The 19,900-nt window shown below is 53.3% G+C and overlaps 3 protein-coding genes across 75 annotated transcripts in view; 2 read left to right on the top strand and 1 right to left on the bottom strand.

Moving 5' to 3' along the window:
* Window positions 1–8,388, top strand: part of SAFB (scaffold attachment factor B) — a 60,004-nt gene extending 51,616 nt beyond the window's left edge. For 13 of the 30 annotated variants that reach the window (XM_081499504.1, XM_081499491.1, XM_081499490.1 and 10 more), the window contains 12 exons: window positions 3–152; window positions 232–314; window positions 620–759; window positions 916–1,004; window positions 2,887–2,993; window positions 3,984–4,271; window positions 4,927–5,064; window positions 5,518–5,560; window positions 6,971–7,089; window positions 7,385–7,491; window positions 7,871–7,922; window positions 8,103–8,388. In XM_081499504.1, the coding sequence (XP_081355630.1) occupies window positions 3–152; window positions 232–314; window positions 620–759; window positions 916–1,004; window positions 2,887–2,993; window positions 3,984–4,271; window positions 4,927–5,064; window positions 5,518–5,560; window positions 6,971–7,089; window positions 7,385–7,491; window positions 7,871–7,922; window positions 8,103–8,205 (1,419 nt within the window). In that variant the 3' untranslated portion in view covers window positions 8,206–8,388. Of the gene's footprint in view, window positions 1–2; window positions 153–231; window positions 321–619; window positions 760–915; window positions 1,005–2,886; window positions 2,994–3,983; window positions 4,272–4,926; window positions 5,065–5,517; window positions 5,561–6,970; window positions 7,094–7,384; window positions 7,492–7,870; window positions 7,923–8,102 lie in introns of all 30 variants that reach the window. The other 17 variants (XM_081499496.1, XM_081499494.1, XM_081499498.1 and 14 more) reach the window with 5 other exon arrangements.
* A 3,052-nt stretch (window positions 8,389–11,440) lies between these two features.
* On the bottom strand, window positions 11,441–13,488 carry MICOS13 (mitochondrial contact site and cristae organizing system subunit 13). The gene is made up of 4 exons (XM_081499611.1): window positions 12,996–13,488; window positions 12,162–12,339; window positions 11,923–11,974; window positions 11,441–11,665 (listed from the first exon to the last, which is right to left on the bottom strand). Exons 1-4 carry the CDS (start codon window positions 13,022–13,024, stop codon window positions 11,568–11,570), a joined length of 357 nt encoding a protein of 118 aa, XP_081355737.1. The 5' UTR covers window positions 13,025–13,488; the 3' UTR covers window positions 11,441–11,567.
* On the top strand, window positions 13,132–18,860 carry HSD11B1L (hydroxysteroid 11-beta dehydrogenase 1 like). Of its 44 annotated transcripts, XM_081499569.1 has the most exons (9): window positions 13,132–13,337; window positions 14,884–14,980; window positions 15,462–15,580; window positions 15,664–15,794; window positions 16,423–16,534; window positions 16,935–17,026; window positions 17,324–17,417; window positions 17,528–17,693; window positions 17,795–18,571. In XM_081499569.1, the coding sequence occupies exons 2-9, from the start codon at window positions 14,970–14,972 to the stop codon at window positions 17,988–17,990; spliced, it is 921 nt and encodes a 306-aa protein (XP_081355695.1). In that variant the 5' UTR covers window positions 13,132–13,337; window positions 14,884–14,969; the 3' UTR covers window positions 17,991–18,571. The 44 variants fall into 44 exon arrangements, 40 of the variants coding, with proteins under 40 accessions (XP_081355695.1, XP_081355696.1, XP_081355693.1 ...); XR_014056546.1 differs by lacking the exons at window positions 14,884–14,980; window positions 16,423–16,534 and adding an exon at window positions 18,670–18,776 and having other exon boundaries at window positions 17,795–18,202; XM_081499570.1 differs by lacking the exon at window positions 14,884–14,980 and having other exon boundaries at window positions 13,132–13,277; window positions 17,921–18,571.
* The last annotated feature ends 1,040 nt before the right edge of the window (window positions 18,861–19,900 follow it).

Raw genomic sequence — 19,900 nt, 5'->3', positions numbered from 1 at the left:
AGGTGGTGGGCGCCAAAGTTGTGACCAATGCCCGGAGTCCTGGAGCTCGCTGCTACGGCTTTGTTACCATGTCCACGGCAGAAGAGGCCACAAAATGCATCAACCACCTGCACAAAACAGAGCTCCATGGAAAGATGATCTCAGTGGAAAAAGTAAGGGGCCATTTTCCTCCTGAGATCTGACCACGTTAGGAAATAAGGTAGTACTTCTACCTGATTCTCTTTTTTTTAGGCGAAAAATGAACCTGCTGGGAAGAAAACCTCTGAGAGAAGAGAAGGGGAGGGGAAAAAAGAAAAATCTAGCAATACTGACAGGTATGAGTCTTCTCAAGGGGATTATGGCTGAGATGACCTTTCTCTTGATGTCTCGTTTCTTTCTTTTCCACTGGTGGAAAGGCTGTGAGGCTTTCGCCCCCTTACCTTCTGTGCACTTGCTGGAGGATTTTCCCCGTCAGTCCTCAGAGGTGTCTCGAGTTCCTCTCCTAGGCTGCGTGTTCTCCATCCTGTGGATGCCTCCAAGGCACCCGCGTCCTCACTCGGTGCTCATTGCAGGAGTCTTCGCTGGGTTGTTCCCTCAGTGTTTCATCTCACACATATCTGTATCTGCACGCCATTTATAGATCTGCCAACGTCAAGAGGGAAGAGAAGGCTGACAGAAAAGATGATGCTAAAAAGGGTGAAGACGGGAGTGGAGAGAAGAGTGAAGACCAGGATGATCAGAAACCTGGCTCTTCAGAGCGCTCTCGAGCCACAAAGTCAGGTAGCTGACCAGTGGATGTGAGAGGTTGCATTCTGGCTTCTGTTCCTGGCTGGTGTGGTTAATGAGCAACACAAGCTACATTTGTTTTCCTTGAAGTTGAGTACTTTTCTCTCAATAGGAGGTGTCCCTTCTTACGTGATTCCTTTTTTCCTATAGGAAGCCGAGGAACTGAGCGGACAGTGGTGATGGATAAATCTAAAGGTGTGCCTGTTATCAGCGTCAAAACGTTGGGATCCAAAGAGCGAGTGAGTATTCTTTTCCTGCCTGGGTTATTTATTTCCTTTAACAGTTCTCTGTGTGTTTTAGGGGATTCTTGAGCTTAATTTGAGAAAAGCTGTCTTCTGAAAATGGAGGGGTTTTTTGAACTTTAAAATTGAGAAGGTTTAAAGGCTTTCCTTCATAGTTTTGGTAAGAATTACTGCTCTTTTTTTTTTTTTAAGAAAAAAAAAGAAACTATTTTGAAATTCATTTATGGATGTGATTGGCTTTATTTGCCTGCATCTGGGCATAGCAGTCCATGTTCATTGCCGGCCTGAAGTTTCAGCAGCTCTCCATTGTGCATTCGTAACCCACACTTGCCGGAGCCAGCCTTCCGGCTGCCTCTGCGCCCAATCTCCATCTTACTCATTCTGTGCATTGTCTCCGTGCAGACGCTCCATAGAGCCACAGAATCCACAGAGTGCCCACCTTAGGTTCTTACCACTTCACTCTGTCTGCCGTTTTAGGGTCACGGGCAGCTCTAGATGTTCATAATTCAACTCTTGACAGCCTTACAACTAGGATGGATGTGGGCCCAGGTCCCCAAGACTACCCACATTTCCAGATCTACTCTGGGTCCCGCTGGGCTCTGCACGTAGTTGTAGTTAACCCTAAGGTTGGCTCCAGTGATGCAGGGAGGTCACACAGCCAGGCAGGTGGGGAAAGCCCCAGACAGAGTCTGGAGGGAACTCTCCTGGCTCCCTGTGGTCTCCTTCCCGAGATGGCTCCCCAAACAGGGACAGTGTAGTAGCACAAGGGTCATGCTTCTGCCCAGGGAGCCCCGTTACAGCTTCAGTTCCCAGGCTTTTTACTGGGGGCTGGTCACATTGGTACCCTCTCCTGACTCCCAGAAGGAAAGCAGTTGTTCAGCATAAACTATCGTTTGCATGGTCAGGGCACAGTGAGCCACCTTTGCCAGTTAACTGTTGACTGCTACTGCGGCTAAGTCGCTTCAGTCGTGTCCGACTCTGCGTGACCCCATAGACGGCAGCCCACCAGGCTCCCCCGTCCCTGGGATTCTCCAGGCAAGAACACTGGAGTGGGTTGCCATTTCCTTCTCCAATGCATGAAAGTGAAAAGTGAAAGTGAAGTCGCTCAGTCGTGTCCGACCCTTAGCGACCCCATGGCCTGCAGCCTACCAGGCTCCTCTGTCTATGGGATTTTCCAGGCAAGAGTACTGGAGTGGGGTGCCATTGCCTTCTCCGAACTGTTGACTAGGGTACTCTGAATGCCACAGTTCCCACCACTAGCTTCAGGCCTGCCATGTTAACCTGTGCTGGCCAGATGCCCAGCCATTTAAGCTCATGAATGTTGTGGATCAGTTACAAGGTGAGAATTGTATTATGGCATTTCATATCTGTATTGTGTTTGTGCAAATATTTTACTGTATCAGATCATTTCTCCCTTCTTTTTAACAAATGATGTCAAATGGAAAAACCGAAGTGTGGGTTCTAGGGCTAAGATGAATAGATGTCAAAAATTAATGCGCTGGGTACAAATAAGGAATTCTCAGACATGGCAGAAATGGCCTTGGTTGGGCACCACTGCGTGTTTAATAAAAGAATGTGTTTTGGATGCACTTGACAAAATGAAAAACAGTTCTGTTTTTTTTATCTTAAATGAAAAGTTTCTGAGGAAATTCTCTTTTCAGTGTTGACTACTGAAAGTAGTCAGCAGATCCCAGTTTAGCTTGGTAGTGAGTCTGTGACTCTGAATTTTGGTGAGCCAAGGTGTGGTTTCTCCAGATAGAATATAGTGTTACCTGATTGTTTCATTTGCTGTTCAGCTTCATTTCTGATCTTGGATGCTTGGGCCTGGATCCAGTTGAGTCTTCCTGCTTTAACTTGTCAATGCTTCTTGGTGAACCAGGTGTCTAAGAGCCAGGATCGCAAATCGGCCAGCAGAGAGAAGCGGTCTGTTGTGTCGTTTGATGAAGTCAAAGAGTCAAGGAAGTCGAGAGACTCGGAGTCTCGCAGGTGAGTTGGGATCCAGAGATGTTAGCTGATTTGGGCAACACACATATCAACCAGAAGTACAGTTTTGGTGAAGTAACTGGCATATAGATCAGTGAAACCGATCCTCATGCATGTGTTACTTTTAACATGATAAAAATATTTATCATGACATTACCCAGTATTGAGAGAAGGACAGGCTCTCCTCAGTGGCTTCAGGTTACTGGGCTGTGCCTTCAGACCATCCTTTGGGTCTCTGGCTCACATCACTGACGCTCATGTCAACATACACTGCTGGCTGCACAGAAATATAAAAGTTAAATTCATCTGTATGATGCAAAAGTAAATCTATTTGAGTTTGAGCTTTTGAAAGGACTAAAAATTTATAAAGAAGTCGACTAAAGTAAAATTCCCCTTTTCAGCACTGAAAGACCAAAGATGTGTGACAGATAGGAATAAAGGTGATTTGAAATAAACAAAAATTAGCCTGATAGCAAGGTTGACAAGTGGCTCAACAGGGTCATGAAACATCGTTGAGTGCAGGGATCAGGACCATGCAGATGAATGCAATGGGGGAGGTGACCCCAGCCTTTGCACTTCATGGGCTCCTTCCCAAAAGCCTGGCGTTATTATCTGTTGGGTGGGGATGCACAGGGTCCAAGACATGGTCCCTGAAGCAAGGAAATCACAGAAATGTTTGTCCTTATCACAGACACAAAACAAGACCAGATAAGGCATTTCTGCTGGTACTATTCCCTGTCCGTAAACAGAGCAGAGAATAGACAGGAGATTGGAGGGAAGCACATGCTGGGCATTGTCAGTATCTCTGCAAAAGTTGGGCTGTCGGTGTCTCAGCCTAGTGCCGGGAGGATGGGTTCTACACAGCCTGCTGCCTCTACCAGCCACTGGCCCTTGCTTGTTACTAAATGTATCTGCAGTTCGAGGCCCCCCCATCCCACCTGGGGGCACTGCTGCAGCTCGGGGGTCCTTGTAGCCTCTACTCTTTGCTTGCAGGTTGCGCGAGCATAGCGAGCGAGAGCAGTCCATGCAGGCAGAGCTGGAGCGGCAGGAACGCAAGAAGCTTCTCATCGCCCGTGAGAGGCTGGCCTTCCACAGACACCGCCTGGAGAGGGAGCGCATGGAGCGGGAGCGGCTGGAGCGGGAGCGCCGGCGGGTGGAGCATGAGCGCCGTCGCGAGCAGGAGCGCATCCACCACGAGCGCGAGGAGCTGCGGCGCCAGCAGGAGCTGCGTTATGAGCAGGAGAGGCGGCCTGCCGTCCGCAGGCCCTATGACTATGGGCGGTAAGCCACGCCACAGCGCGCTGCCACCCTTAAGGTGGCCTGTGGCATTTAGACTGTACCATGTTCCCCAGAACATTTGCTACAGCTCAACTTGATATTCTGTACTTTGTATGGAAACCTGAGGTGGTTTGAGATTGTTGGAGAAACGGTGGGTGAAAGTGGCGCTTATTAGATCATTAGGTTCAAGTACCAGCACAGATAGACACACACACACTTTCCAGGCTTTTAAATCATTGCAGTGATATAAATGGTTTTGAACAGGTACATTGCAAGTGCTACTGATAGTCCTCTGCACTGTGTGTCTCCTGGGTCGTCTGCATGACCCAACCCTTGTGGCCATGAGCAGTTCCCAGAAGGGATCTGACACCCACTTCACTGATCCCCTCCTCTAAGGAGACCTGAGCTTTCTCTTTGGGGGACTCAGGTATGTTGGATAAGAGAATGGAGCTGTTCAGTCACATCCCACATCACCCCTCCAGGCGCTCTCAGCTCTAGTAGCAGAGAATGGACTCTGTGGATAAAGTTAGTTCTCATTCTGTGAAGTGATGGGGCAGTTGGACTGTTGAGGGTTTAGTTTATCAGCTTCCACCGAGGTCATCCATTAAGGAGGGGAAATATATGCCCTCCTTTCTTGCTTCCCACCCCCCGACTCCAGGCGAGATGATGCTTACTGGCCAGAAGCTAAGCGGGCAGCCCTGGATGAGCGCTACCATTCTGACTTCAACCGTCAGGACCGCTTCCATGACTTTGACCACAGGGACCGGGGCCGCTACCCTGACCACTCTGTTGACAGGTCAGCCACCTACCCTGCCCACTTAATTCATGGGGCTTTTTTTTTTGCCCTGGTTCATTCTGTTCTCTGTGTGTGTGTGGACCATTTTTAAAGTCTATTGAATTTTTTTAATGTTACATCTGTTTTATGTTTTGATTTTATTGCCCCATGGTATGTGGGATCTTAGCTTCTCAACCAAGGATGGCACCCCCATCCTCTTCATTGAAAGGCTGTCTTAACCACTGGACCACAGGGACATTCCCTGTCCTGTTTTTTGGGTGTTTGTTTTTTTTTTTTTTTTGGTCATTGTTCATTCATAATGAAGATCTCAAGTGGCACTTCTAGGTCTCAGCTCCAGGTGAACCAGCAGTGTGTGTGTGGATTACCTAAGTTCAACTTGGGAAGTGTTTTCCATTTGGGGATCTGTCCAACCTATGTTTCTCCTCATGATTTCATTTGAATTGCCTTTTTCAGGAGAGAAGGTTCAAGGTCAATCATGGGAGAAAGAGAAGGACAGGTAAGTCAGAAGCTGTGATTTTAGCCAGTTTTCCCTGTACAGTTGATTCTCTTTTCTTTTGCATGCTTGCTTCCTCCTCCACCCAAGTTAGAATAATAAGGAGTAAGGGGGTGTGGCACCTGCACCCTGTGTGGAACAACAGCGTGAATGAATAGCTTGTACTTTGTGCTGGCCCAGAATTCAAGCAGGTATTCTGAAGCCTTGTATAGCCTTGACCCTGACGTTCTACACATCTTTGTGACTACATGGGTACTAAAGTGCTGGAGAGCTTTTCGTGAGCCTGGCAGGGTCTGTTGGAAGGTTCCGTGTGACTAACGGTGCTGGCCAGATGTGACGCCTCATGTTGTGGACTCCAGGTGCACCTAGAGTGTCAGTGGTTGCCCATGCATTTTTTCTTTAGCAGCATTAACACATTAGAAAACAAGTTCAGTTTTTTCCTTTTTTTTTTCCCTCTCATATTTAACTTGAGAAACTTTCTCCAGAGAGCCTTGACTTTTTAGTGGGTTCCTTGGAGAATGGAAAAGATGAGGGAAGTTTGTGATCAAGGCGTTACTCGGCAGACATAGTCGCCACCGTGGGGGTTGGTGCTCTCCCTGACCACAGCACCTTGATATACTGTCCACCTCCCTCCGAGCCTGAGAACATGGCTGGGAGTGGCCAAGCTCCTGAGGCCTTTCCTGCCGCCTCAGCAGTTCATGACCCTCAGGCGGTTCCTGTTTCTCTCCTCCCAGAGGTACGTCTCTCACACAGCTGAATGTGCCCCTGGTGTCCTGGGTTTCCTGTGGTGGAGATGTTGAGCACCAACATGGTGGTTACATGTCCCACTCTGGGATCCAGAGCAGGGTCACATCCTGGTGCTCCCACTCCTTCTGAGCCTGTTTCTCCAGCTGTGTAAGGGAGGAGGGGGTGTTAAAGAAGATGACTTGCGTGTGTCTATCAGTCCTGCCATGCTGCTCTTGAACATGGATGGCTTCTGTCGTCTGATTAGACAGTGCCGTCCTGAAATCAAAAGGCTGTTTGTGATTGTTATATATATTATATGATTATATTCTATATGCAGGCACCTGGCACATCGTAGTCATTTCCTGCTGTGGGTCACCCACTTGACCCCTCCACCCTTTGGTCCATGGGTGCCTGAACCTCAGCCTTCTGGTTCAGGAGCACCTAATTCGGTCTTGGGCTCCACAAGCACTTCTGCCCAGGATGTGAGCAGATTTCCAGGGTGCAGCTGTGTCATGCCAGCTGAAGGCCTCTAGACCCCAGACAGTGTGTACAGTGCCTATTGGCACTGTCTCAGACCTACAGGGGCTTCTATCTGAGTTATCATCCTTGTCATTATTAACTTGTTGCCCAGACGCCGTGGGATCCAGGGTTGTACTAAAATCTTTCATCTTGGCCCTTTCACACCAGCATTACCCTGAACGCCACGGAGGACCAGAGCGCCATGGCCGCGACTCCCGTGATGGCTGGGGCGGCTACGGCTCCGACAAGAGGATGAGCGAGGGCCGAGGGCTCCCTCCTCCACCCAGGTTTGTGACCCATGTCCCATGGTGCCCACGAGGGCCTCACAGTCAGCTGGCCTGATTGATGTATCCAGCTGAGGACTCCTGGTCTTGGGGATAAGCCGAGTGTGGACTCTGCTGCCCAGGCTGTTTCCAGTCTCTCTGAACAGCCTTGGACCAAGTGCCAGTTCCATTACCCGCAGCCCTCCATTGCTCAGAGGACTGGGATCACAAAATGCCAAACCCACCTTCCCAAACCCAGCGTTGTTGTCCTGGAAGGCCAAGATGGGGGCAATCCAAATCAGAGATGTCTTTCTCCAAGGGGCAGACGAGAGTGGGGGGACCACGGCCGCAGAATAGAGGAGGACCGTGCATGGCAGGGCGCTGCTGACGGAGGCATGATGGACAGGGACCACAGGAGGTGGCAAGGTGAGGACTGATTCTCAGCGGAGCTTCAGCGTCTTGTGGAGAAGTATCCAGGCAGCTAGAGGTGCCCCTGCTCCTGAGGGTGGGAGTAGCACTCTGCTTTTCCCACTACTCAGCCTTGCTTTTTCTGCATTGGGTGGGTGGCTGGGTGGGTGGGTCTGGGGGCTCCTGGTGAGTGGATGGGAGGGGTGCTGTGGATGCCATAGCTCCTCTCTCTCTGCCTTGACTTAGCGAGGACCGTGGGTGTGTGTAACCCATATGCTCACATATCCACCAGGGACCTGGCTTTTAAGACAGGGACTGGAGCCCTGAGCCCTATGTCATCTGAACTCCTTATCCTGTGCCCCAGGGCACTGTGTGAAGAGTGCTTCTTGTTTTGCAGGTGGTGAGAGGAGTATGTCTGGTCACATGATGAACCGGGGAGGCATGTCCGGGTAAGGACTGTCATCATTGGTCTTGTTTTTGCCTGTAGGCTCTGGCGGGTGTCACTGCTGTTCACAGGGTGCACCTCTGACCCTTGGTGGTGCCACCCTGGAGGGAAGAAAGCCCCAGAGAGACCCAGCACAGGGCAGAGCCCACTGAAGGAAAATAAACACAATCTGCCTTTGTTCCAGGCGTGGCAGCTTTGCCCCTGGGGGGGCCTCTCGGGGCCATGTGATCCCGCGAGGTGGCTTTGGGAGCAGACCCACCGACGCCCACTTCACTCGCCGCTATTAAGTACTTGGGCTCCTGTGTTACACGTCGCGTGGCAACAAGAATATGTTCTGTTAAGAGTTCCCTTAAACTGTGTACAATAATTTTTTTTTATCTGCTGCCATATTGTAGCTCAATACAATGTGAAATTGTTTTTGTTTTTTTTGGTTTTTTGTAATAAATGTGTTTCTGTTCCAGTACCCTTTATTTAAAGCGTTGTGTCTTTTTTTACCTCAAGTAAAATGAAATGACACTCATCGATGTTAAGCCACAGCTCTTCCTTCAGGGAAGGAGGATGGAAGGGGGCAGCTTTCAGGGACTGTTGGATTTTCCAGAAGCACTTTGCCAGCAGCACGCCCTACACGACCCCGGGCCCAGAGTTCAGAGGACTGTCTGGGTTGTGCACATCAGCCGTCCATCTCTCCTTGGGGGCCCTGTTCCCATTGCCCACATTCTGCCTCCATATATGAGACACTTGCTGCATGGGATGTTCTATGGGTTTTGTGTGGTAAAAATACACATAACATGAAATTTACTATTTTAACTATTTAAGGGTATAATTCAGTGGCATTGTGTATATTCTCTGCATCATACATCCGTTCCCACCATCCATCTCTAGAACTTCCCCTTCCCGAACTACAATTCTGTCCCCATCAAGCACTCACTCCCCAGCACCCTGGCTCCCACCACCTACTTTTTGTCTCTGAAATCTGACTCCTCTAGGGACCTTCTGAGTGGGATTGTGTCCTACTGTGAACGACAGACGACCACGTGCTGTGACAGGAGCAGAAGGGCTCTTGGACACCAGATGATAAAGTAAACCTGGGCAGGGCCCAAGTGGAAGGGGAGTTGCCAGGATGGAGGAGTGGGGAGGGGGTCTCCATGCAAGGTACAGGTATGTTCAGGGATCAAGGGCTGCCTGGACTCCAGGGGTGGCCAGGTTTATTGCAGAAGGCAGTGTGTAATGGGGCAGTGCCACCTCCCTAGGTCAGCTATGTGCCTTGTCTCCACAGACCCTGGGTCTGTGTGGATGGGGCTGGGGGCACACCACTCCACTCTATTAGGGGAATAGTGGTCAGAGGCCTGCTTCTTGGCTCCATCTCCCACACTCAGGTAGGGTCTGGGCCTGGCCCCCCAGACCCACGCACCCACCCACCCTCTGGAGGCTGAGATGTACAAACAACCAAGGCTGACTGGGCCTGTTCCCCCAAGGCCACGGTCAAGGTCAAGGAAGACAGGGGACAGGCCTTTTCACCTGTTGGCTGAATAACACCTCCTCCACCAGGCCAGGCACATCCCTGTCATAATTCCTCCATATTGCCTGGGGAAGAGGGACCTGGCAGACAGGACTCAGTTAAGAACCTTCACACAGGAGAGCGCCTGGAGTCACCCAGGCGGGTCCTATTATTGGAAGTGTCCTTACAAGGGAAATAGAGGCAGAGGGGCAAGATTGAGACATGACAAATACAACCCTGCTGGCTGTGAGGGTGGAGTAAGGGGCAGTGGCCTCTAGAAGTTGGAAAAGACAGAAAACAGATACCACACCCCATAGTCTACAGAAGGAAGCATTATATACCTGGATTCCAGCCTGCTAAGACCCATGTTGGACTTCCAGCCACATAGGGCAATTTTGTCCCCTGAAGACAGCTGGCGACACCAGAAGACATTGGTGGTTGTCATGGTGGTGGGGGGGGGTGTAAGGCGCCACTGGTATTTTGGGGGTTGGAGGCAGGGACACTGCTGGACACCATGCCTGGTGTGACCCCAACACAGATTCATCCTTCCTGGATGTCGCTGATTCCAAGCTGAGGAAATGTGCCCCGAGGTGGTGGGCGCTGTGACAGGGCACTGAGGAGCACTGGAGGAAGAGGGCAGGGGAGGCTTCCTGGAGAAGGCATCTAAGCCGGGGGCAGATGAACAGGAGTCAGCCAGTAGGAAAGATGTCCTAGTGAGGGGCCGCACAACAGGGGAAAGGCAGCTATGTTCTGGGAACTGAGGGCTTCCAGTGTGTCCCAGGACAGAAGGGAGGTGGGGCCCCTCTGATGAGTCTTACAGGGGTGGGGGAGCCACAGGTGTGTGAGCAAGGTCCATGATGTCATCAGACATGGTCTACGGGGAACAGATGGAGGGGGTGGTCCCAGAGGTGGGGCCAGCAGGGAGCTGGTCACTGGCAACAAATGCAAGTTGAAGGAGAGAAATCTGGGTCTGATGATGAGGACACAGGTCAAGAGCAGCACCAGTCTCCAGGCTGTCAGATCATGGACAGGGTGGCACAGGTCATGCAGGGCTTCCCTTTCCCAAGCACAAGTCCTCGCCACTCCTTCCTGGCTGAATGCATGGACGGATGTGTGCGATCTTCTACGCTCAGGTTAGCCTAGGAGACACCCTGGCCTCTGATCTCTGCCTCCCTCATCTGTAACACTGCTCTCCCCTCCTGGCTCACAATCCTGAGTGAGCTCCATCCCCTAGAGTGACATGAACCCAAGAACTCTTGGGGACAGGCAATCCTGTGCCAGCTCAGGGCACCAATCATTACCCAGGGCTGCTCCCTGCTCCCAGGGTAGCTTCATGGGCCAGCAGCTGGCTCCCACCCACGTCTACCTCCTACCCTGTCAGGGGCAGAGGTCTTCTCCTGCTGTCACCATGGTGGGATGCCCTCTGTGGCTGGGTATTGGGGACCTCACAGGGAGCATCTCAAGCGTCCACCCTCCCCAGAGCTCCAGCTGGATTGAGAGACTTGTGGGTCACCAGGCAGCTGACCCAGAGTAGGCATGGGGTGTCAGAGAAGGCTTCCCAGGGGAGCAGGATGTCTGGAAGTCAGGGCCCTTGTGGGCCAGGGAGACCATGACCACCAGGTCTGTGCTCCCCAGCAATCCCCAGCAATCCTCAGGTTGTGGGGAGAGGGTGGAATGAGAGTGGAAACCAGGTGAGGGCAGGGACTTGACTAGGTGTGAAGATCAGTAATCTGAGCAAGAAGGAGAATCAGCAACCATGCGGGCTTCCAGCCGTGTAGATCAGCCCCTGCCCCTAGACTGCCCCACTCTGTGCTCAGCCCTCCAAAAACCAAGGAGACCCCAGACCCAGATGGGCCCTCAGCATGTTCTGAACCCTGAGCCCAAGGGCTATGGTCTGTTCCCACTCCCCATACCAGAGCCCACCGGTGGGCAGGGTCCAGGTACAAAGGAGTGGACCTTGGCCTTCGATCAAGGTCAGGCCCCCAGGAGCCAGAAGCCCATTTCCCAGGGGTCCAGCACATGGATTGAGGAATACTTCCAAGTCCTTTATTGGGCCAGCAAGGCCAGGAGCTGCCCAGTTGGGTCCCAGTCTGGTGTTCATGGCGCCCCTGCCCCTGTTCCCGCCTGGGGCAGACAGCTTCCTCCGACAGGCTACTTGGTTCGTTCCTTCAGGTATTCCCAGCCCTCCTTGGAGTACTCCCAGGCCTTGGAGGGGGCCACGGACAGAGCCGACATCATGGTGATGATGCCTGTGGGGAAGAAGGGCCAGGCACCTTCAGCGGAGACTTTTAGAGGTACCACCACCAGCTGTCAGTTCCACACAGGGAAACAGATGGAAGCCACACTGCTCCCCACTCCCTAGAATCTCCACCACCTTGTCTCTTTTAGCTCTTGGGGAGGGGGGTTGTACAAAGAGCAGCAAAGCTAGCGATGGAAGGAATGGCCAGGAAGGGATATGGGAGGTATCTGGGGCCCCGCCCCTGCATGCAGATGGACCAGGGCCTACCTGAATTCCAAGAGTCGCGGATGTGAAAGTTAAACTTTGGAGGGGCTGGGAGCTGGGGAGAGAAGGGGAGAAGGGGCTGGTGAAAGAAGACCTGGCAGGCCCAGCCTCCCTCACAGGCCAGGAGAGCAGCATCCAGTGCCGAGGATGCCAAGCAGGGCTGAAGGACCTGGGGTCAAAGGCCATTACAGAGCTGTCACCCTGGCTCCCTCCCAGGCAGCCTCAATACCAGCTCAGGGTACCTGTGGTAATTTCAGGCCTGTCTGCTTGCACACATACTGGCTGAACTGGTACACGGCGGTGGGGACCACCTCTTCGGCTTTCTGAAGGACCGCCTGACTCTTGTCACTGGGCCCCAGCAGCTCCTGGTCGTACACCAGGTAGATAGCACCCCCAGCCACACTGCCCTTGATGAGGAACCTGCAAGCAGAGAAAGGAACCATGGCAGCTCAACAGACACTGCTGGCCACCTCCCAGGTCTAGGCCTGCAAGGGTGGGGGTGGGAGTTAAACTCCTAGGGGAAGGGGGCCTACAGTCCAAAGAGGAACACACCTGAAGCCAGGCAGCTAATGGGGGAAGCGCGGGGCATCTTGGTAGCCCAGAGGCAGGCCTGACATACGGCACTTAAATTACAGCATGCAGGAATATTCAGCGCCATTTAACTGGTACACTGAAGCATGGAGGGGGACGGTGTCACTCGAGATGCCGCAGAGGCCAGGGAAAAGTTAAGGCTTAAGGCGTCTGACCATCTTCTACCTTCCAGTTCCCGTGGAATGCTCCGAGAGGAACCCGCGGGAGTTTTCTAAGTGTCCCTTTAACCTCGCAACAAATGCGTGCGGCACTCTCACATTACAGAGCCGGCAACTGAGACTCGGAGGGGTCTAGTATACAAAGTGAGTGCGAAGGAAAGGACTCCCTGGGAAGCAGGAAGTGGAGAAGCTCCACTCTGTCTGAACAGACACGGGAGACCTGACACTACGGGCAGCAAAGAGGCGATCGGGAGCAAACCAGATGTCGGGTGCCCGCAGAAGGGAACATCTTCGGGGGCTTGAGGCCCGCCCGGTGACCCCACGAACCTCATCAGCGACCAAACTCGAGGTACCATGATCGCTCGACTCCGCGCGCAAGGACACTCGGTTCGCCCGCCGCTTCCGGTTGCGGCGCCGCAGGGGCTCTGGGACGCGTAGTCTCTTTTCAGCCGCAAAGGCTTCCGGGAGTCGGAGTCTCGGCTCCGAGAAACCAAAGATGGGCTGCGGTCCAACTGCAAAAAACGTCTCCGCGAAGATTAGTCCTCAAGGACCAGCCACCGCAAAGCTGTCTGGGAAAAGTAGTCGGCACTTCCCGTGTGGCGCCGGACGGTTCGTCTAGCTGCCAAGCCTCCTGGGAAATGCAGTTGGTCGCGGCACGGCTCTGGTGACGTGAGGAAAATAGAAGTCAGGTGGCTTGAGTGAGGCCTGAGGGAGATCCACAAAATGCCAGAGCCCAGGAGATCCCTCCGCGCCCGCGCTAGTGACTAACGGCTCAGGCCTAGGAAGAGAGTGTCACGGCAACACGAGGGCGGAATTGTCTGATAGGCGGGGTTTTGGTCATGTGATCGGGTCGGGGTTGGGGCTTCCCTAAGGGGTGGGGTCAGGGAAAGAGCTAGGCAGGAGGCTGTTGCCTGGCAACGCCTGGAGCAGTGCCCCCTCTCCACCATCTAGTCCCTCCCCACAAGGATCGGGGAGGGGGTCGGAGTCACGTGACTCAGACCCTACGCGGGGGGCGCGGTCCGAGCCCCGGGACGCGGCCGTGAAGTAAGGGTGGAGGGGCGAGCGCGTGGCTCCTAAGCCCGGACCCCGGCCCCTCTGGACGTTGGGAGAGACAAACCTGAGTGAGTGAATGCGCGGTTGGGAACGTGCAAGTGGGTCGCACGCCCCCTCTGTCTAGAGGAGAAACTTAGGCCCAGCGATGTCAGGAGGCCAGTGGGTTCTGCGAGGATCTGGGTTCCCCCTCTTCTCCCCCATCACAACCTAGCTATTTCATCCACCCATTCATCCATTCCCTTACCCCCCACCTCCCGCCCACCCATCTTGCTAGGTAACCCCTGTGGGGCTGCTGTGATCAGGGCCTGGTTGAGGAGAGGGTTGAGCTGAGGGGCTTCAAGGCTTTCCCTGGAAGTGGGGAGAGGTGGGAGAGCGTTCTTGGCTGAAGGGATGCTGGCGTAACGGTTAAGGCAAGGAGTTCGCTTCTCTGATAATTGATAGATTTATGGATGGGAAGTGAGGGAGATGAGGATGCACAGGGAGGCAGGGGCCAGACCTGCTGGGTCTCCATTCGGGGAAGTGGTGAATCCTGGAAGGGTTTGGAGCAGCAAGAGACATGCCAAATTTTTTTGGACAGAGATCCCTATGGCCTCTAATCTTTTCCCCATGCAGTTCAGAGGATAGAAACCCCAAGATGGAATTGGCCTGTGCCCTTTTCAGGGGAAACCCATGACCACATGAACTTTAATTAGCTGGCTTTTCTCTCTTATGCCTTTTCCCTGAGATACAACTCCTGATTTACTTGTCACATCTTAACTGAAGTCACATCTTAACCCTGATGACATGGATACCTCCATCTCCAAGCCAGTCCTGAGTGTCCAATTCCTTCTGGGTGTCTCCAGATAGAGTTGTCTTTCTGGGCTCCCTCACTTCTCACCTCCCACATTCCTTGTATCACTCTGGATCAGTCTATCTATTGAGCACCTGCTACAAGTCTGGCAGTTTGGGGCACTGAAGATCCAAAAGTGAGCAAAACAGGGACTTCCCTAGTGGTCTAGAGTTTAAGACTCTGCGCTTCCACTCCAGGGGGCTCGTATTCTGTCCCTGGTCGGGGAGCTAAGATCCCACATGCTGCATGACATGTGGCAAAATGTAAAAAAAAAAAAAAAAAAAGTGAGCAAAACAGAAGCAGGTTTCCTTTTCCTTTCTGCTCTCATGGAAGTGAGTCTAAGGGGAGAGAGGGAGCCTGAACAGGTAATAAATCATCAAGATCATTTCAGGGGATGACAAGTGCTGAGAAGGAGATGAATGTTCTACAGGTAAGGAATAGAAGAGGATCAGGAAGAGAGGTGCTGTAGAGAAGGAGGCCATGCAAGCGCCCTCTGAGGAGGTGGTGGTTGCCGCGAGACTTGAAAGAGGGAGCCATTGGGTTGTACTTGGGAAGAGCATCCTCACAGAGGGAACAGCCGGTGCAGAGGCTCTGAGGCAAGATGGTAACTGGCTGGTTCCTGTGATCAGTGACGAGGCTAGTGTGGCCAAGCAGAGTGAATGAGAGGGGCTAATCCAAACAGGGTCTTTTTGGTTGCTCAACTTTTGTCTTAAGTGAAACAGGCAGGGTTTTCAGCAGGTAAGAATATTGCTGCAGTGGCCCAGGTGAGCTGGATGATGACCTGGACCAGGTTGTGGCTATAGAGACAGAAAAAAGGGGCCAGGGCCAGGGCTGGGGGTGTCATCACTTGCTGTTCGAACAAAGACACCATTTGGGGAAATGGGTGTGACTGGGGTTTAACTCTGGGCCAGGCCTGTGTGGGCCGCCCTCTCTCCCACTGCAGACCCAGGGAGGGCCATGAAGGTGCTGCTCCTCACGGGGCTGGGAGCCCTGTTCTTTGCCTATTACTGGAATGACAACTTTGACCCAGGTAAGTGCCCGGGTGTGGGGGAGGGAGGGATGGTCAGGCTATCCTGTCCATCCCCCAAGCTGACCACCCCTGCTCACCACCAGCCAGCCTCCAGGGAGCCCGTGTGCTACTGACCGGAGTCAGTGCCGGCGTAGGGGAAGAGCTGGCGTATCACTACGCTCGCCTGGGCTCCCACCTAGTTCTCACTGCCCACACCGAAGCTCTCCTGCAGCAGGTGAGACACTCCATCTCAAGTAGGGGTGGGGAGTGGGGAACAGGGATTGAGTTTGAACCCCTGCAAGCATCTGGGCTTCATGTGTGACCTTGGGCAAGTCACCTAATCTCTCTGAGCCTTAGTTTCCTTATTTGCGAGTCAGAGACAAGAAAAGTACCTTCTCCTGGGTTCTGGTATGGGACTGAAGCAGTAAGATAGTTGTAAAGCGAGGAGTTTTCCTCACTGAAGGAGAGTAATGATAGTGAACAAAGGCTGTGCTGATAGCTCGGGTTCTCAAGGGCAAAAGTGAGGTGGGTAGACATTTCTTAGCAACAGCCCAGTATTGCTTCAAGGAAATATACATCTGGGGACAAACCTTCCAAAACTTCAAGAGGCCAGCAATCTCAAGATTTATTTGAAATCTCCTGAGTTTTTAATTTTGATGGTTGAACAAGCAAAAATGTCCCCCATTCTGGCCCGTGAGCTGCCATATTGCCATCCCAGTGGTAAAGCTTTGGGGATGATGTTAAATGGATTCCGAGGCTCATTGAAGGGGGGGGGGCTTCAGGCTGGGGCCCTCATGGAGCCGACAGGTGGAGGGGGACCAGCTGGGGTGGAGGGGCCCACGGGCAGCTCTGGCCCCCCCCAGGTGGTAGGGAACTGCCGGAAGCTGGGCGCTCCCAAAGTCTTCTACATCGCTGCGGACATGGCTTCCCCTGAGGTGCCCGAGCGCGTGGTGCAGTTTGCGCTGGACAAGCTGGGTGAGGGGCGGGGCCTGGAGTCTGGGACCTTGGTCTAAGCTTAGGGGCAAGACCCAAATTGGGGCGGGGGTGTGGTAGTAACAGCCGTCTGAGGGCGGAGATTTATGGCTCCCGGGCTAAGACTAGGGGGTGGAGCCTCATGGCATCCAGTGGGTGGAACCCATCCACTGGGTGGAACTCTGGACCCGGCCCATTGGATGAGGGTTGAAGCCTGGTTAGGGAGTAGAACGGGTTCTCTTTGATCTTAGTTGTCGCACTACCTGGGTCAGAACTCACTGAGTCCATGCTCTGGCCGGAGCTTTGCTAGTTCAAGGGTCAGGGCTCGGGGCGGTGTCTCATAGGGCCGAGGGGTACGGAGCCTCAGGGACTAGCTCCAGGCTGACGGACTTCTCCGGGCCAGGAGGGCTAGACTACCTGGTGCTGAACCACCTCGGTGCCGCCCCAGCAGGCACGCGGGTCCGCAGCGTCCAGGCGACACGTTGGCTCATGCAGGTACTCCGCCCCTCCGCGGCCCCTGCGTCGCCCCCTCGTGGCCCTGGTCCCGCCGTCCCACCCGACTCCACAGTCTCCCCATTCCCATCAGGCCCTGCCCCTCGGGGCTCCAGACCCCGCCTTTCCTGGTTCTAGGCTCCACCCTCTTGGCCTTGGCTCAGTCCCCCGGCCAATGCTATCACTCTCATTCGGAACGCCGTCCCAGTCCTCAAGCCCCTACCTACCAAGGCCTTCGCCCCTTCCCCGTCTGGGCTTGAGTTCCTCCTCCGCCCGGTGACTCACAGTCGCTACCTCCAGGTGAACTTCCTCAGTTACGTGCAGTTGACTTCTTCGGCGCTGCCAAGCCTGACTGACAGCAAGGGCTCCCTGGTGGTGGTGAACTCATTGCTCGGTGCGTGTACGTGGGGCAGAGAGTGGGGAAGCCACAAGGGCTGATGCAGGCGAACCTGGAGGGGGCGGGAAGGCTTCAGCCGCTCAGCCACTGCCCTCCCGCGCCCCCAGGCCGGGTGCCCACCTCCTTCTCCAGCCCCTACTCGGCAGCCAAGTTCGCACTGGACAGCTTCTTCAGTTCTCTCCGGCGAGAGCTGTACGTGCAGGAAGTGAACGTGGCCATTACCATGTGCGTTCTGGGTCTCCGAGACCGTGCCTCAGCCGCCGAGAGAGTCAGGTGAGGCCCAGGACGCGTGGTGGGGCCAGGCTGCCTGGGAAGGGCTGTGGCCAGGCTGCTCAGCCCCAGTCGCAGTCCCCATCATACCCTCCCGTCCCCAGGGGCATCACGAGGGTCAAGGCGGCTCCAGGGCCCAAGGCAGCCCTGGCTGTGATCCGCGGAGGCGCCACGCGTGCCTCCGGCGTCTTCTACCCATGGCGCTTCCACCTGCTCTGCCTGCTCCGTAGCTGGATGCCACACTCGAGGGCCTGGTTCGTCCGCCAGGAGCTCAACATAACGATGCCCGCTGCTGCCTGAGCCTCTGGGCTTGAGGCTCCTTCATCTTCCCAGAAGAAGACCCTCCAGCCAACCGTCCTGGAGCCGGGACAGACACTGAAGACACTTCTGAGCAGGTGGTCAAGGGCCAAGAGAAAGTCATCAAGACACAAAAGTAAACCCGAGAAAAACTATCAGCACTTGAAAACAAGCAGAACTCGGATTGTACCAGGCATCTTGTCAGGAAGTCGGAAGTAAATTACCTCAGTCTTCTTAGCTGTTACTGATGATATGAGAGCTGCTTCCATTTTGCAGATTAACAAACTGAGGCTCAGAGAGGCGATGTGACTTGCCCCAGAGCCCTGGCCACATCAAACAGGTCATACCATCACTGAGCCACCCTTGGAGCCCTCTCTATCTGTGACCTGAACCCACTGCCTCCCACTTTGTTTGTTCTTTCCACTCAGTCAGCCTCGGAGCATCCTCCAACCCTTTCCCCAAGCAAGGGAGCCCTCGAAGCTCTCTAGTTGCTCTTGGCGTCTGAGGAGAGGGAGGAGGAAAAGAACATGTTCTAGGCTAGGTCCAGCCTCCCATTTGATAATAAAAATTCTTGTTCCCTTGCACATCCGCTGTTCAGGTTCCTTCCAGTTTGCTTGTGGCAGGAGGTGAAGAGGGATGTCTATGATATATTTATGTCAGAATGCTTAACTTCATTTCACAGGTGGAGAAATGGAGGCTTCAAGACAGGTGGACCTCATCCAGGAAGTCAGGGATGGAAGGGAAGGGAACCACTTGTGGGCCAAAGGCGTTATTTGCAGCACTAAGCAGGTGATTTATGCCCCGGTAATGGTCACCTGCATCAAGCGCTGTGCACTTGACATTCGTGACCTCATGGCATTTTCGCACCCAGAGGTCAGTGCTATCATTATTATTATTTTATGGATGAGGAAACAGAGAGGGGAAGTTGGTGGCAGAAGCTGAGATTCCTACAACAGACTATCCCTCTTTAAGGCAATGTGTGGTGAACCGCATCTGCACACCACTGATATTTACAGTTATAAGTTTAAAATGGAGACTTTCCTTAGAATGGTAAACCAGCACTGCTTGCATAAAGAAAAAGTAACTGTAAAGATTAAAACTGTAGCATGAAAGCAGTGTTATAAAATGCAAGCTACTGTTGGTTCTCCAAGGCGCCAAGATCAGCAGATGTTCGAAGGGGTAACCCCTAAACAGATCAGCCCCAAACTGATAGTAACTCTTGGAGATAAAAAGGATTGAAAGATAAAAACGAGGGGGAAAAAAGGTTTTGTCCCCACCATGCCTCCTATCTCTGCCCCTAAAATTACACCAGGTGGCGCTAGTTGTAAAGAACCCACCTGCCAATGCAGGAGACATGAGACGAGGGTTCGATCCCTAGGAAGATCCCCTGGAGGAGGAAATGGCAACCCACTCCAGTATTCTTGCCTGGAGAATCCCATAGACAGAGGAGCCTGGCGGGCTACAGTCCTTAGGGTCCCACAGAATCGAACACGACTGAAGCGACCTAGCACACACGCACATATCAAGTGCCACCGGGGGCACTATATCACAACACTTTCCTTAGCTCTAGTCCAGAACTTGGCTTCATGTATCGTAAAACCAATTCCTCCGTTAGTGGAAGTTTTATTTTGTGCCAGGTGTCATTATATCTTGCTCAGTTTGGAATACGTACTATTGTTGTCATCCTTCTATAAATGGAGAAATTCTGGTAGTGGGAGGTGGAGTCCCTGGCGCTGGGCCAGCCAGGTGGCGGCAGAGGTAGGATCCCAACTCTCAACCCACCTGCAGAGGGAGGGACCGCTGCCATAGTCACGCCCACCGGGTCCGACTAAAGATTAAGGCTCTCTGGGGTAAATTAGTGGAGAAGGCAATGGCACCCCACTCCAGTACTCTTGCCTGGAAAATCCCATGAA

This window comes from Giraffa tippelskirchi, chromosome 6, assembly GCF_054371585.1.
Source record: "Giraffa tippelskirchi isolate mGirTip1 chromosome 6, T2T-mGirTip1v1.2.pri, whole genome shotgun sequence".
NCBI lineage: Eukaryota > Metazoa > Chordata > Mammalia > Artiodactyla > Giraffidae > Giraffa > Giraffa tippelskirchi.
Note: the sequence above shows the minus strand (reverse complement) of the source record. Positions and strands in the feature narration are given on the sequence as shown.

What these genes read in the sequence shown, in the direction of transcription:
- MICOS13 (XM_081499611.1), bottom strand. Translation starts at nt 13,024, where the DNA reads ATGGTACCTCGAGTTTGGTCGCTGATGAG. An exon ending in CAGGCCTGAAATTACCACAG is followed by an intron (nt 11,975 to 12,161) that starts GTACCCTGAGCT and finishes TTCTCTCCCCAG; the next exon opens with CTCCCAGCCCCTCCAAAGTT. An exon ending in CCGCGACTCTTGGAATTCAG is followed by an intron (nt 11,666 to 11,922) that starts GTAGGCCCTGGT and finishes TCTTCCCCACAG; the next exon opens with GCATCATCACCATGATGTCG.
- HSD11B1L (XM_081499566.1), top strand. Translation starts at nt 15,508, where the DNA reads ATGAAGGTGCTGCTCCTCACGGGGCTGGGAGCCCTGTTCTTTGCCTAT. An exon ending in GTTTGCGCTGGACAAGCTGG is followed by an intron (nt 16,535 to 16,934) that starts GTGAGGGGCGGG and finishes TCTCCGGGCCAG; the next exon opens with GAGGGCTAGACTACCTGGTG. An exon ending in CGACACGTTGGCTCATGCAG is followed by an intron (nt 17,027 to 17,161) that starts GTACTCCGCCCC and finishes TCCTGGTTCTAG; the next exon opens with GCTCCACCCTCTTGGCCTTG.